Genomic DNA, 17,284 nt, shown 5'->3' on the forward strand with positions numbered 1-17,284 from the left:
CTAGTTAAGTACTCATACAACAATGTAGATAGTACTGATGCATTCATACAATCACCCTATCATTACCTATGCACTCATACAATCAACCATGCACTGTACATACACTTTTGCAATCACCCACACCTTACCCATGTACTCTTTGAATCACCCAAACACTACTTATGCTTTCACGCAATCACTCAGGTACTTTCCATGTACTCATGCAATCACACATGCATTAGCAATAGACTCAATCTATCACACAAACTGTACCTATGCACTCATGCAAGTACATACATACTACTAATACGTTCATACAATCACACGGGCTTTACTGATGTAGTCACACTATCAGTCAATCACTACTTATACTCTCTAGCTATAACCCAAACATTACCCATACTGTCATGCAATCACCCATGCAGTATAAATGGAATACTGCAACCATGTATTCAGTACTGAAGTACACATCCAATCACTCTTCTACTCTGCAATCTTTATCTATTCATGCAGGCACTACTCATGCATCCATGTAATCATGTAGAGAATATCCATATACTACATACAACACATACAAATTTCTCTTTTTTTTAACCATAATAGGTAGTTCTAACAAGAACTTTTTTTTTGTGTTTATTTTTTTGTGATCGTCTAACTTTTTTTGGTGTTTTTTTAAAAATGAAACAAGAAATGAACAGAACAGACTCATAACTTTGAAAAAGTTTTGCAAAGTATAACTAATTGCTAAATGCAAAACAAAACTAACAAAAGTGGCTGTTAATTGCCACCACAACTGCTTCCACAGACTGTTCTAGAGAGAGACATGTGTTGTGTTTAATGCAACACTGCTGCACCCTGGACAATTCTGGCTTGATGTTGGATGTCATCCCAGAATTATGTACTCCTGCAGCTTTATCCTTAGCCTGCTTTTCCATTGCACGTCGATGTTGCTCTCCTGCAAGGGTCCGTGGGTGGATGGTCAATATGTGTTTGAGCAACGACGATGTTCCGCAGGACTATTTCTTGTACGACCACATCAGAGGACAGCATCACACAGAGTGCATGTAACCTTTTGAGCATTCACCTTCTTTTGTCCTTCTGGATATGTAAAAAAGGTCCAGACCACACTATCATATTTTTTTCTTTCCTATGGCTGCAATGGTTGTTGCTGTTCTTCATCCTGTTGCTGAGTGCTGGTTGAAGCCATTTTTGGATAAGCAAAACACCAACAAAATGAGCAAAAGGTAGAGAGAAATCACAGCAGGTGTGTCTCTAGTGATGTTCTGCAAAGAAGTGAAAATTGGGTGGGGTCTTGTAACTTCTAGAAGGAAAGAGGTATGAACCAATCAAAATCTGTTTTAAAAAGGTCAGTTGGATTTGCGACCGCTGTACGCACCCAGTGTGGACCGATCGCGAACCTGTAAAAATATATTTAACAATAATTTATTTTTATTCTAGTTACACAAATATATGATTTTTATAAAATAATTAAATATTCTCTTTGTTTAACATACATATTAAACTTATATATATGTAGTTTTAAAACTTAAAACTTTTGTGGGGATTGGCGCACCCGGCGTGACCTTTGCAACAACATATGTAACATTAAGTGCGGTCATAATTCGCGCACCCATAGCTTACATAGCGCAGATCCGACATGACTTACCAATATGGCGGCTTGGATTCGCCCACCGACCGAGACTAGTGCACGACCGGTGCGCAAACCCAGTTTTATATTAAAAAAAAATAGAAATGCACATTCATTTTATAGAAATGTGAAAATAGTATATTATTTTTTAACAATTAAAAAAATACGCAAAAAATATATTTTTGGGATATTATAGGAACAAATAACATTTTTTTAAAAGTTATATATTCACAAAAAAACATCATTTTTAGAGACGTTAAAGTTAGAAATTAACATTCACAAAACCTTTGAAATTCACTGAAAAAAAAACATATGTTTCAGGGACATAATAGTTAGAAATTAGCATTTAAAAAAACATGAAATTCCCTGAAAAAAACTAGGGGTGGGCGGAATTTGCGAAATTCACTTTCACAAATTATCGCGAAAATGTCAAAAATCTCCTCAAACATGCAGAAATATCACGAAGACGCGACGTTTCCCCCCCCGCCTGTTCGCGATATTTTCTGCCTGATCGCGTTGAAAAATGTCTCCCCAACTTGCCCATGCGGTCGCCATCTTGTTTTCACTTGTCCCGCACGCTCGCAATGCTTATTTCCTGTTCAGGGTCTCGCATGATGTGTTTGATACGTTGATACCAGCAGTAACAATGTCAATGCATGCCATAATCCAGTAACCAATGGGAACAATGTTGATGTATGCCATGAGCTAGGCATGCATAATTATATCAATATTTACTGAAAAAACAATAGGTTTCAGGGACGTAATAGTTAGTTGGAAATTTCACTCCTACAAAACCAGAGAAATTCGGCCGTTATAGTTAGTTGAACTAACTATAACTTGCGCTCCTGCAATACACTGCTGATGACGTCACATATTAAATCACTCATGACATGGTCAGTGACATCACTGATGACATCACTGATGACATCTCAACTGACATCACTGATGACATCAATGATGACATCATCCTCGTGATAGAGTGGCAGACCTCCTCACATTCTAATATAACCTTTCATACACATATTCTTAAATACAAACTACTATTTTTAAAAGCATGGATACAACAATACCAGTTACAACATACCCATTCACTAATTCTAAGATCTACACACACACATCCTCAAATTCACCAAAAATCCTATACAGTCTCTCATATATGCCCTCACTCATCATATGTACTCATACACCTATACATACACTCACACACCACCACTCATCCATAGAATTACTTACACACCTAGTCTCACATGCAAAAAAAGTATCAAACACCCATTTAGTTGTGTATACAGTCATACGCACACCACAGCACTTACTTGTACAGAAACTAATACATACTTACTCTCTTAAACAATCACTTATACAAACACACACTAATTTATACAGGTACTCTTCCAATCTCTCACTCTCATATATACTCACTTATATACACTAATGCTCACATATACTAGTTTAAAACATATGTAATTACTCACAAAGACACTACTGAGACATCCATCCACGCACCAACACACCCATACACACACTCACCCACCCATACAGTCCTGCACACATGCTGTCTTCTCCAGATACAAACACGGAATCACTCATGTACGCATCTAAGCACTAAGTCATACCCCCACCCAACCACATAGACACTCTGGCACCCATACTGATACTCAGAAAACCAATAAATAATCCATATAGACACTCATGTAGCTACTCACCAACCAATGCAGCCACTTATACACAAAGTGACAGACTAATACAGATATTTATACATTTACATATTACTCACTAACCCATGCATTCACTAAGATACGCTTAATTATTCAGTTATACAATCAGTCTCGTACAAACAAAATCATCCTTTCAGACACTTATATACCCACTCATTCTTTATTACACCTTGGCATATACATCTATAAAACAAATTTAAATGTAGAATAACATACATTCACTGAATTATGTCATCAGTGATGTCATCAGTGATGTCATTTGAGATGTCATCAGTGATGTCATGAGTGATGTCACTGACCATGTCACGAGTGATGTAATATGTGATGTCATCAGCAGTGCATTGCAGGCGCGCGAGTTATAGTTAGCTCAACTAACTATAACATCCAAAGTTCTCTGGTTTTGTACAAGTGAAATGTCCCACTAACTATAACATCCCTGAAACCTATTGTTTTTTCAGTAAATATTGATATAATTATGCATGCCTAGCTCATGGCATACATCAACATTGTTTCCATTGGATACTGGATTATGGCATGCATTGACATTTACTGCTGGTATCAATGTTGTTGTGCGGGCATGGATTATGGCATATATTGATATTGCATTTATCAGTATTGACATTTGTATGCAGACACAGGTCATGGCAAATATTGGCATTGCTTTATTGGTATTGCCATTGTCGGGCCTGCAGATATCATGGTATTTATTGACATCGTATTCACCTATTCCAAAACACACACAGACACACATTGGTTTACGGTTTCATGCAACAGAACTCCTTTATACACTGCAAATTGTCAGATCCCAGCGGGGCTTCCTCTACGTGGAAGCAAATTCCAAAGTAATGCTGCTAGAGTGGTAAAAGTCACACTCCTTGTTTTTTTCTCCCTGAAGTACTTCGTATGAATGATGTATGCAGAAAGAAATGAACTGAAACCATGGTGGCATTTAATGGAAGAGGAAAGTGGGGCTCAATCAATAAATGGCATGGTGGTGGTCTGTACAATCTGAAATATATCTGGTATGAGAATGCACAGAAGAAAAGGCCTAGTTTGTGGAACACCATTTAAATTACATTTGTGGGGGAAAGGGACATTTACTTGTGGAAAAACATTTGCAACTCTGAAAACTTGTGTGTTACAGATGGAGTCAGAAAAGCATATCAGGATTTACATAATTAATTTGCGCAAGTGTGGTTTTGCTAATATTTCCATTAATAGCTCAGTCTTACCAAACTAAAGCGCAAAGGAGTACAAGAGTGACTCTCAATTCCAAAAACCTCTTAAGGGCCACTGGTAAATAGAGCAGTAAATAGGTATTTGTTGCCCTGACAAAAGATAACTTCTGTAGTAATCCAGAATAAAAGTCTTGAAGAGAAATAGACCTTGGTGTGCAAACAAAGCTAAAAAAGAACAACATGGGGCGTGGCCAAGATGGTGGCATGAGCAGGCGTATTGCTCTACTGCTCCTGCTGACGGGCAGGTAAAAGCACCGGTTTCGGTCGTTCACGGGTCCGCTGACCCTACCTTGGGAACAGTCCTGGTCGAGGGGGTAGCCTGTCCGGTCTGAGCAGACAGGTGGCGGCTCCGGCGAGCTGTGTGCGGGCGAGGCTGAGCAAGCAGACGGGAGCATGCCCCTCCCACCCGGGGTTGAGCGGAGAGGCCTGGCGTTCTTTGACGGGAGGAAACCCGCCAAGCAGTGAGCCGATGGTCCCGGGACAGGGCCCGGAGCACAAAGGGCCAGCAGAGGTCCAGCGGCAGTCCATAGGTGGTGGCGGTCAGCTGCAGCCTGTGGCCGTGCAAGTGAGGAACTGGGGCTGAAGTGAAGGAGGGCCAGGCCGCCATCTTAGGAGGTTCCGACGCAGACAACAGCGCCGCGCGCGTGGTTGAGGGCCCGGTAGTGGTAGTGTCAGGGCCCTCCCGTGTCCGTGTAAGGAGAGAGTTGGAGCGGGCCCACCGCGAATTGGCAGCGGGGGGTGTTGGAGGCCCCCGGGCGTGGAGATATCGGAGCCTCCCAGCGGACAGAGGAGCCTGGTCACAGCCTGGGACACTTGCGGAGCTAGAGGGTCATCCGCAAATGCCAGAAGCGGTTCACCGGTGGTGAATACTACCATGGACCCAGGGGTGAACTGAGGAGACCCGCGGAGAGGCGCAGGGATGATGGACATGGTGGCTGGCAACTAGGAGGGGTGATCAGAGGCCCGGCAAAGAACAGGCAGAGAGCGGGAACTTCGACTGAAGTGAAGCCGGAGGGGGGCCCTGAACTTCGGGAGGAGGCCCGCAGTGTGCGACATGGCGGGCAGAGCCTGGAGGCAGAGATCTTGGCCCTGGGGAGCCTCTTGCTGCTGGACAGGGCCTGCAGCCATTTTCTGGGTCGTTGTGTCTGCAGCTTGTACTTGGGAGGATAACAGAGGCAGCAGGAAAGATCGCCTCGCGGGTGGCTGGTAAGCGTCGGTCTCGGGATTGGCCTCTGCGCAGGGATGGATTCAGTGAACCGACTAGTGCCTTCGAGGGAAGAGGGGGCAGCTAGCGAGCCTGCAGTGAGTGGCGAATTGCCTCGTGGTGTGGCCTAGTGGGTCGATCGGAGACACAGGTGGGGATGGACCGGCAGAAGACACAGGGAGTGCCCGGCAGTGGACTTAGCGCCCCTTAGAGTGGCGAGCTTCGGGGGCATATAATCTGGCACCATGAGCTGGTCTGGCATAGCCCATTCCGTGGCCCACAGCGTGGAGCCCCTCTGCCGAGTAGGCTTCTGTGAAGGGTGAGCAGCTAACGGGCCTCCTGAGTTTTGTGAGTGGCGCTGGAGGGGGTGAGCCTGGTGGGTGGCTCCTGGAGTGCACGGAGCACGCTATGTCCACCTCGTGGGTCCGCAAAGACAAAACTGTGAAGGACCTGTTTGCCAAGGCCCAGGCGAGTCAAGAACACAAGGACATGGCTACAAGCGCTGCCCGCCCTCCCTCGGATCAAGCAGATGGTTCAGAACCCATTACCAAGGCCTTTTTAGAATCACTATTTACCACTCTGAGAGATGATATCCACACCTTAAAAAAGGAATTCTCGGAGGAGATCAAGGAATTTCGCAGAGATATGGACAGCATAGGGGAGCGTGTGGCAGAGCTGGAAACAGAGAATGAAGGGAGAGATAACAAAATTGAGGCACTACAGCAGGAGATTTTGCGGATCCACGACCAACAAGTCAACCTCCGAACTTACCTAGAGGGATTGGAGAACCGTTCTCTTCGACATAACGTGCGGATCCGGGGAGTGACGCTGACCGAGGACACTAAAGATCTGTTCAGATTCACAAGAGAACCTTTCAATCACATTTTGGGGCGCCCCTTGGAGTCAGAACTCCGACTGGACAGAGGACTTAGAGTGGGACCCCCCGCCCCGCGTTGACTTCCCCACGGGACATCCTAGTATGTGTGCAGGATTACCGCACAAAAGAAGACATCCTCCAGAAAGCTCGGCAGTTACACCCCCTGTACTTCAGAAACCAATCCCCAGTTCTATTCCAGGACTTATCCACCCTTACCTTGCAGAAGCGCAGAACCTTCAAGCCCGTCACAGCATACCTCTAACAATGCAACATCTCCTACAGTTGGGGCCGCTCATTTGGTCTGGTGTTCAAACTGGACAATAGGCTCTACCAATTCCAATCTTTGGCAGAAACATGCCGTGTGCTGGGGATAGATCCACCGGCTGAGGAGAATGAGTCAGCGGGCCACGCCATGGAATCGGAGGACTCTAAACCTCGGTGGCGCCAGCAAGGCAGAAGGTGCCGCTTAAAGAAGCCCACTGCAGCCGAGATTAAGGACAGACAGCGAGCAGCAGTGGAAGCTGTCTCATCTGATCTGACCTCGCCCCATCCCAGCTGACTTTCCTGTTAATTTTTCTTACAGCTGTTTGTTTGCTTGGTTCTCTGGCCAGGCCGTCGGCCGGAGGAGGGGCTGTTGTGAATTGATCGAATTATCCCGTTGTACTACATTCCCAATTACCTATGGATGATGGACCATGTGTTCTTGAATATTGGGTGTCCTGTTGGGGGAGTTTCTTTTCAGGAGGGGGGAGGGAGACGGGTGGGTTTAATGTTCCTTGTTCATCGTGCGCTTGGGGTTGAGATAGACACACAACTCCTAGTCCTTCTGGAACAGCTGGCGCCTTTGTTTTTTAGGTTTTGCAGCACTAGTGCGGTTCTTCTGCCTTTTGTCCACCTGGTAGAGTAGATGTTGACCAAAGAACTTAAGGTTCTCACTTTATATGTGAGGGGGTTGAATAACCCCGTGAAGCGCAAGGCGGTCCTTTCCTGTTTAGAGCACTCATAGGCGGACATTTGTCTCCTGCAGAAGACGCACCTTTTACAGAGGGATTGCCACCGCCTTCGGTCCCGAAAGCCCCACATCAGTTTTTTTCCTCAGGATCTAATAAAACAGCAGGAGTAGCTATTCTGGTGGCCCAGAGGTTTAAGGGAAAGATTATACAGAAAAAGGCTGAGATAAAGGGCAGGCTGTTGACATACAGGTTTGCGCTGGGGGACTACACGTTCACTGTTGGCTCAATCTATGCTCCTAACGAAGGTCAGGAAAGGTTCTTTCACTCTGCCCTCACAGATGCTACTGTCACTCCAGATCACCACATTCTGTTGGGAGGGGACTTAAATTTGGTGTTCGACAATATTCTAGATAGATCATGTTAGCGCTCCTCGCAAATTGGCGCTCTTTCTGCGGAGGGACTAGCCCGTCTTCATGACCTAGGTTTGAATGATTTATGGCGCAGGTTCCACCCCCAGGGACGTGCATACTCAGATTATTCTAATGCCCACAAAACATACGCACGTCTGGATTACTTGATGGCGTCGGCTTCACTACAGGCATTGGCAACTGAGGTGGAGATTGGGGTTACTTCTCTCTCTGATCACGCCCCGGTGACAGTTGTGCTTGCCTTCCCACCAATTCACCGCGCACAGCAGACATGGCGACTTAGAGAGACTCTACTACACCCCAAGGAGGTAGTCACAAGAATACAGCACGTCATCGCGGATTACCTCTCCCACAACAGCTACACAAACATCTCACTCGCTACACAGTGGGCAGCACTGAAAGCGGTCCTAAGGGGGAAATTTATTGCAATCCCTGTGGCAGATAACATCGAACGTAGTCGCAAGCGGGAAGAACTCATCCAACGCGCGAGGGAGTTGGAGCAAATGCACCAACATACAGGGGCTCTGCGCATCTGGAGGCAACTTAAAGCAGTGAAGCAGCGACTGGCAGCTATCGATCAGGATAGGGCAGAATTTGCGGCGCTGAGACTTCAACACACCTACTATACGGGTGGGGATAGGTGCGGACGACTGTTAGCTCATAAGTTGTTTGAAGCTCACCAGCAACAAACAGTTTGAGAAATTCTTCGACCGGACGGCAGGTGCGTCTCTGAAGACCCTGGTATGGCGATTGCTTTTAGTGACTTTTACACTGACCTCTACACCAGCTACCCCCAAGGGACTTGGATGTGGAGGCTTTCCTTGCCTCCCTCCCACTACCTGCCCTCATGAAGGAGCAGGCTGAGCATCTAGAGCGCGACAAGAGGTTATCTCTGCCATCTCGTGCCTTAAGGTGGCCAAAGCGCCTGGCCCGGATGGTTTTCCAGCGGTCTTTTATAAAACCTTTTGTACGCAGGTCGCCCCCCTCCTCACACACCTTTCTAATACCTTCTCAGAGCCCGGGGCAATACCAGGAGACCTCCTACGGGCCTCCATAGCCGCCATCCCTAAGCCGCAATGTGGTGCATACCGCCCCATCTCGCTCCTTAATGTGAATCTTAAGTTATACATCGGGATACTAGTGGCCCGGCTCGCGCCCCATATAGGTGGCTTAGTCGATCCGGACCAGGCAGGATTCATTCCGGAACAGCAAACCTCAGACAACACTAAGCGGGCCCTGCACCTCATCGAAAAAGCGACCTGAACGCGCAGAGAATTTTTAATGCTGGCTATTGACGCTGAAAAAGCGTTTGATAGGGTTCATTGGCCCTATCTAGAGAAAGTCTTGGAGAAAGTGGTCTTATGTGCAAAGTTCCGCACGTATGTGATGAACTGCTACAGGTTTCCGACGGCTGCGGTTCGAGTTAATGGGCACACGCACACCCGTTTCCACATTGAGAGAGGCACTAGGTAGGGGTGTCCTTTGTCGCCCCTCCTTTTTGCCCCCTACATTGAGCCCTAGGCACAGAAGCTGCGGCTTATCCCACAGGTGGCAGGGATCAAATTTGGGGGCTATGTCCATACAATCAGCCTCTACGCTGATGATGTCTTGATCTCATTGTCTAACCCGCGAGAATCATTGCCTGCCTGCCTTGTGGATTTAGAACTCTTTGCACAATGTTCCGGCTTCAAAGTTAACACGGGCAAGTCTGAGGCTCTTGACCTGTCTGTAGAAAAGTCTACCCAAGAACACTTACAAAGCTCATTCCCCATTCAATGGGCAACAGGGGCTATTCCGTATCTGGGGATTCAATTAGCTCCCTTGCTTGTCGACACGGTTAATATTAACTATACCCTGCTGCGGCAGAAAATTAGGCGGTAACTGGGGCGGTGGAAACACTACCCGCTGTCATGGTTGGGCAAGATAGCTGTGGTCAAAATGACCGTTCTCCCCCAGATTTTATACTTGTTCCGCACTATCCCTCTCCATCCACTGACGGGTTGGATACAGCAGACTCAATCGGAATTGGCTCAGTTCATCTGGAATGGGCGAATGCCGCGTCTAAAACTGAGACTGGCGATGCTCCCACCGGAGGGTTGGGGACTTGGGATACCAGACCTTTTGCTTTACTTCCATTCAGTTCAATTTCATCTCCTTATGGTGTGGAGTAGATGGGAGTCCGAGAAACATTGGGTGTTCCAGGAATAAGCGGTGGCTGGCAGACCCCTACATGAAATTCCTTTTCTCCGATGGCAGCATCGGCCCCCTAATCTTTTTGCGTCTCATATCACACGGGTCCCCATTGAAGTTTGGGACCAAACCAATGTTAAACACAAACTTACTACTTTCCCGTCCCAGCTTAGCCCTCTGATGGATAACCCCGACTTCACGCAATGTACCAATTCAGTGGCCTATGCGAGGTGGCGACCGGCTGGTTGCCGATACCTCTTTCACATGTATTCAGCGGAGGGGGTGATCCCTTTCACTCAGTTTCGGCAAACATACAAGATGCCGGAGACTGAGAGGCTGCGTTAACTTCAAGTGCGACATTGGGCACTCAGTGAGCAGGTGCGCCCGGTGGCCGATAGACACCTCTTGCCCTACGAACATTGGCTGATTACACGTACGACAGACAAAAACGAATCTCAGATTTATATAAAATGCTGCTGGCTAGGTACGCTCATATCTACAGCGCTGATAAGGCACGCTGGGAGAAGGAGTTGGGTAGGACACTTAGCCATAAAGAATGGGAGGGAGTATTTTATAGAGCGAGGCATTCAGCGTATCGCATGGGGCTTACGGACACTCTCACTAAAATCGCAACCTACTGGTATTACACCCCTGAGCGTCTCCACGCGGTGGATAGCACCAAAGAGGTGGCATGTTGGAGGGGTTGCAGGCAGATGGGTACATTGGTCCACTTACTATAGGATTGTGTTCATCTCCAGGCCTACTGGAAGCAAATCTTAGATGAGATAGATACGCATTTTAAGACAGAGATTCCGTGCCGCCCCTCCTATGTTCTCCTGGGAATCCCGAATCACTTGACATTGCCTCTACGCTCCCGCAGAGGTCGTCTGATCGCTATCGCGCTACTGGCCTCGGAATTCCATGAGGTCTCGTGTCCTCGATACCTCCGCCAGCTACGCCTCTAATCCTGAACATCCGGGGACGGAATGAGAGATGCAAAGGTATGAATGTTATATTTGGTGAACTTGGAACACGAGTGGGGGGTGGGGAAGGGTAGGGTAGGGGGCGTTTCGTTGGTTTTCTTTTTTTTTCTTTTCTTCTGTTAAAGTCATTATGTTAGCACAGCTTATCTTGACGCAGCTCAAACTCACATTGGCACGGTTGGCTTTAATGACCCATTTTTCCCTCTTGTCGTTGTTCTATGGAGATGATGTGATGGCTGTAATTGATGATACTGTTTTGTGTGTGCTGTAATCTTTCAATAAAAAGATTTAATACTAAAAAGAACAATTTGGAATCTTAAGTGAAAGGAAGCATGGTTGTTCCTATCAAAGCAGATTCAATCAACAGATTTTACTGGGTTTCACTTAAAGATCATATGATTAACCAAGAGGCAGCTAATTGGGGCTGTAGAGGGTATGATGAAGAGGACATATGTTTTCACATACTTTGGGGATTCTGTTGAAGGGACCAATGTAAGCATTGTTTGGGATGTTAGTTGGATCGACTGAGGAAGCCCGTTAGGATGCATTAGTGGTATCCTTAGATAGACATCTGCACCTTCACCACATAATTACTCTCAAGTAATATTTCTCAAACAAAATCTATTCTATGATAGCAGTAATGCTATGGAATTCAATAAAATTTGAAGAAATATGTTGGCTGTCCTCTCTTTAATATTGCCATCACTACACATCAATCTTCATGGATGCCATAGTTGCTTAAAGCCCTTTTTAATTCACTCTACTGCCAACACTGTAGAGGCCTCTGGACAGCAAATGGTTTGTAAACAACCCCATATCTCCATATGATTAGTGGAAAAAAATCATATTCCCTCCTTCTGTATTCAAACTGTAAATGTTTGCTGATGCAGTTCAAAGTTAAAAGGTCCTGGGAAGAATAATTTAAATTATGAAATTAATTCCGGGAGAAGGATAAAATTGACCGTACTATAAAGGACTTTGAGGCTTTTGAGGTCCACAAAAAAACAACTAAAGTAACTAAAGATATAAAGAACTACAATAAAGATAAAACCTATCCCTATCTCCAGGAAGATTTTTTCTCGATAGGTGCCCAAGAACAGCAAAAATTTCCATCTGGCACCTGGGGTAGGTTTAAGAATAGAGCCCCTGTGACTTTCTCAGTCTCATCAGCTGAATCAGATGGTTCTGATGGTGTAGAGGGTCCAAGCACTTCAGCCTACAATAATCCCCATTTTTTAGGCAGAGGCCAACAGAGGAACACAGATCCCCCGAGAGGCAGAGGACGAGGGAGAGGCAGATCCAGACCGAGGTACAATTTCAACCCGGGAGAACGCCAGACCAGGAATCGCTTCTATCAGTGGGGCAACCAGTATTAAATATGGAAATCCCCACCCAATCTAATATGGAGACCATACCCATATTTAACCTCTCAAGCCATCAACTAAACTCTACAGATATCTCCCTCCTGAGTAGAGGACTCTCTTTTGTCCCAACTGAAAAACCCAATTGGTTCAATATCCAGTCGGAAATTTTTTCTTTCTTTCGAAAAATAAGACTACAAACCTTTTTCAAAGATAGAGAGGCTGCCCAAAAACAGAATACAACAGGGTTACGACCACCCTCCTCTTTTAATCCAGCAAGTAGTACCATGCCTCCTGAGGTGTTAACTTTTGAGCATCTAATCCTCAGAGAATTGGAAAATCTGAAAAAGGAGTATAGGTTTACACCGTTCAATATCAGTAAAGAAGAAAGAAACAGTCTTATTGAACTTAAACAGAATGACAAAATCGTGATAAAACCATGCGATAAAGGGGGCGGGATTGCTATCCAGGATCGTTCCTCGTATGAAGCGGAAATTTTTCGCCAAATAAACAATACCCTACATTATGAGAAATTAAGACATAATCCCACAAAAGAAATTAGTGAAATAATCCAGCAGATCACTAAAGAAGCGCTAGAGGACGGGTACATAAGTAAAAATGAATTTCTGTTCCTTAACAATAAGGAACCCCGAATCCCAGTGCTATATACACTCCCAAAACTTCATAAACATCTGGAAACACCACCAGGAGACCTATCCTTTCAGGATGTGGCTCGGTTGTGGAACCTTTAGGGAAGTATATTGACTTCTTCATAAAGGATTTGGTAAAAGATACAGCAACATATATCAAGGATACCACACACCTAATAAGCCTTGTTGAATCACATCCGTACCACCCTGACTCAGAATTATTGGTTACTCTAGACATAGAGTCATTATATACTAACATACCCCAACAAAAAGGAATGGATGTAATTCGTAAACACCTTAATAATCGTCCAGCCCCACACCAGGTCCCAACTGAATTTATAATGAATTTACTAGAGATTGCCCTCACAAAAAACTATTTCATTTTTAAAGACACCTACTACAGACAATGTAAAGGGACCTCTATGGGAGCCATTTTTGCTCCAAATTTTGCTATATTGTTTGTAGATGATCTAGAATCCACCTTTGTTTTGAATGCAAACAACCCCTATCGTGAAAACATCCTTAACTGGCACAGATATATCGATGATGTGCTTTTGATTTGGAAAGGTGAGGAAGGCACATTGAAAGAGTATTGTGAGTGGCTCAATAATAGCCAGACAGATTTGAAATTTACCTATAACTTTGATAGACATCAAATTGATTATTTAGATGTCACAATCAAATGTCATGAACAACAGCTGTATACCACCCTCTTTAGGAAACCTACAGAGCGGAATACGCTGTTACAATATCAGAGTGCACACCCAAGGGCACTTAGGGATGGCCTCCCCTATGGCCAGTTCCTTCGAATCAGGCGTAATTGCAAGTTCAAACAAGACTTTTTCCAAGAAGCTGAGATTCTATGCTCAAAACTGACAAATAGAGGCTACCCTAGGAAGCTTGTAAGGAGAGCTATGAAACGTGCATGGTATACGCATAGGGAACATCTTTTTGAGCCAAAAAAGAAAGATCCACTAAAAAGAATAACTTGTGTAACGACCTTCAGCACAGTCAGTAATAAACTCTGCAGAGTTATTTAAAAACACTGGCCTGTTTTAGCTCCTTTAGAACTTTAGACAGGGATCCCCTTATTTTCATTCAAAAGGGGTAATAACCTAAAAGATCATTTAGTGAGAGCTGCCTGCAGTACTAATAAAAATACCACCATAGAGACATGTTTGAACCTTCCACCTATTGTAGGACACTACAAATGCAATAACTGCACTGCATGCATTTTTACGACTAACACAAAACTGTTTGAATATGAGAATTGCAAGTATAGTCTAAAATCTTTTACGAATTGTAATTCAAAATATGTCATATATTGCATACAATGTCCATGCAAAAAACTGTATATCGGCCAAACTACACAACAGATCAAGACAAGGATTTCACAGCATAGGAGCCGAATACGGTGTAAGGTACTAACTGCGCCTTTGGTTGAACATTATATGGAACTTGGACACTCCGAAAATGACTTACGGTGGCAAGTGATTGACCATGTTGTACCTAATGTAAGAGGAGGCAATCAGCAGACAATTCTGAATCGACTAGAATGTAAATGGATTTTTCTGTGCAAAAGCATTGAGAAAGGACTCAACACTTTGGACCAATGGAACAGCTGTGGTTAAAAATACATAATTATCAGCTTGAAAAAACTATATTATTGATGATGTCCTGTGTATGAAAATGTAAAAGTATAAGCATGTAAATGTAAAATAGATAAGTGGTTTCTAGCAATAATAATTACATTTTCCGGGAAGACATTATGACACCTGTCTTTATAAAAATACTAGAAACTATTTGGCTTGCTTAAAAATACCAAATCGGCAGGAAATCGCGCTATTGACACTATTCCTTTAGACATGCGCGTTATAAGAATGTTATGCGCATGCGCGAAATGTTAACCGGCTGACGCATGCGCATAAACATATCCCGACTTGAAAATGGTAGTGCTCGATAGAACGCTGAACTACTGAGACATCGAGGTGCAGCCTACGGCGTAGACCTTTGCGGTGATTAAGTAAGTACATGCATCGCTGTAGATACGTTCTCCTTTTAAGTACGCATCTTGATGCGGGAGGGCTGAATTTAATTTTCATTCCCCTCTCTTTTTCTTGATCAGCTCCCGCCCTGACGCCGCAACACGACTTAATCTGGGACATACATTGTATGCTAGTTCCCTCCATCAAATACAACGAATTTGAATAACGAAATAACACGGCAACGGTAAAGATGTAAAATCGTTTTTACCTTAGTCCACTTCGCATTTAAATTCCAAATCTAAATGGTGTCTAATTGCTTATAGATGACTCTCTGGAGACGCGGAAGTTAACTGTAAATTGTACCAATCTCACCATTTCCCTGACTTCTACCGCACAGATATCGTGTAAGTCTCCAATTTGATTACACTTGGGTTACACCACTGTAGAATTAATTTCTCCTCCGTTTCAAACTATTGTTGAGAAACTGCTTTAAGTGAGTTCACCGGCACGCTTGAGCTTTAAAGCGCGTAAATAAGTCTGTATTTGATAAATCCAAGATCCATCATTGTAAAGTGATTTTGTTTAGCTCACTATCTCGTCTGAGCCCAAAGCGCGTAAATAAGCTTGTGTTTCAAAGGCAACTATACACCTTTAAAATGAATGTGTGTAGCTCAGGGCTGCCCGTCCTTGTTAAATAATGTTAAAAAATTGCATGAACTTCATATCATTGGGAGCATCAATTAATTTGGTTTTCAATTTTGTGCAAGACCATAGGATTAAAATGTAATTTTATTAATAATTTCAGGGAAGCTCACGTCCTGATGATGATCTAAAAATACTTTAGATCGAAACGCCGTCGACATACTCAAGGAAAACCTCCCTATTCTACTGTATATATTTTCTGTGGGAATAACCTTGTGTGTGACATCCTTGTATATAACTGTTTTTTAATATTTCTTCACTAAAGTCACTTTGAGCACTTTGTCACATATGTGAGCACCTGTAATAGGAAGTAACTATCATTATTTTGCATAAATGCTAATAAAATTTACCTATATGGTATCTTGCTAAGACCTTCTCCCGGAATTAATTTCATAATTTAAATTATTCTTCCCAGGACCTTTTGGGGCCACTAAAAACCATTGTAACTCTTATAAATACGTTAACCCCAGGTTCTACTAATGGGGTACCCTTGTTCTCTTTAATTGTTCAAAGTTAAAAGGCCTCTTTAATAATTTTAACAAAAAACAAGTTTTTGTTTTATAATTTGGCAACATTAATAAACAGATGAAATGATTTTTTTAAAAATATTTGCACCACTTCAACAAGAATTCCAGAGTCTCATTTGCGGTATGCAATTTGCTTTAGACATTTTTCATCAAAAAAACTATTGTGTTTTCACTACATTGATGCAAAAACATACATCTAAAAATGCTTCCATAAGGGTAGAGGCTTAAGATCAAAAAGAGTATCTCAGTTAATTAAGTACCTTAAAATGTTACATAGTATTTTTTAACTCCTTTAATTTCAAAGTGAAGTTATTAGGAAAGCAAAATAGTCAACTTGAAGTGATGTGGACAGTTGAAGGGATTACAAATTCCATACATTAAATCATTAAATGAAAGTGTCAGGTAAAACCTTTGAGAATTGCCAGCCCCATAGTACTGGATATGATTCAATTATACAATAGCTATGATGAAACCTTGTTTTTGAACACTTCACTAGACTTAAACCACATTGTAATCAGTATTAGTTATCTGTGACAATAAATACTGAATTTGTTTTTCAAAATATCATAGTGACTCAATAAGCCAATAGCTTAAAAGTTATGGTAGTAGCACTTAGGTTTTGCTTTCATTAATTTAGTTAATTATTGTTTTTTCATTGATATACATTACATTTGAATTGGTTTGAATTGAACAAAAACTCATGGTACCTGGCTTGCAGGAATTGTAAACTTTTGATAACAGTTGCAGGCCTTTCTCATTATTAAAACAATGCAATATCTGGGCTATGATGTACAAGTCAGCTTCTGGAACCGGATCTTTAAAGAAGTCACCTAGAAGGAAGATA

The 17,284-nt window shown here is 43.4% G+C and overlaps 1 protein-coding gene across 1 annotated transcript in view; it reads right to left on the reverse strand.

Moving 5' to 3' along the window:
* LOC144772890 (acetylserotonin O-methyltransferase-like) overlaps nucleotides 1–17,284 on the reverse strand; it is a 685,677-nt gene that overhangs the window by 31,467 nt on the left and 636,926 nt on the right. The window contains exon 7 of the mRNA XM_078657556.1: nucleotides 17,148–17,270. Coding sequence (XP_078513682.1) covers nucleotides 17,148–17,270 — 123 coding nt within the window. The remainder of the gene's footprint in view (nucleotides 1–17,147; nucleotides 17,271–17,284) is intronic.

This window comes from Lissotriton helveticus, chromosome 8, assembly GCF_964261635.1.
Source record: "Lissotriton helveticus chromosome 8, aLisHel1.1, whole genome shotgun sequence".
NCBI classification, from domain to species: Eukaryota; Metazoa; Chordata; class Amphibia; order Caudata; family Salamandridae; genus Lissotriton; species Lissotriton helveticus.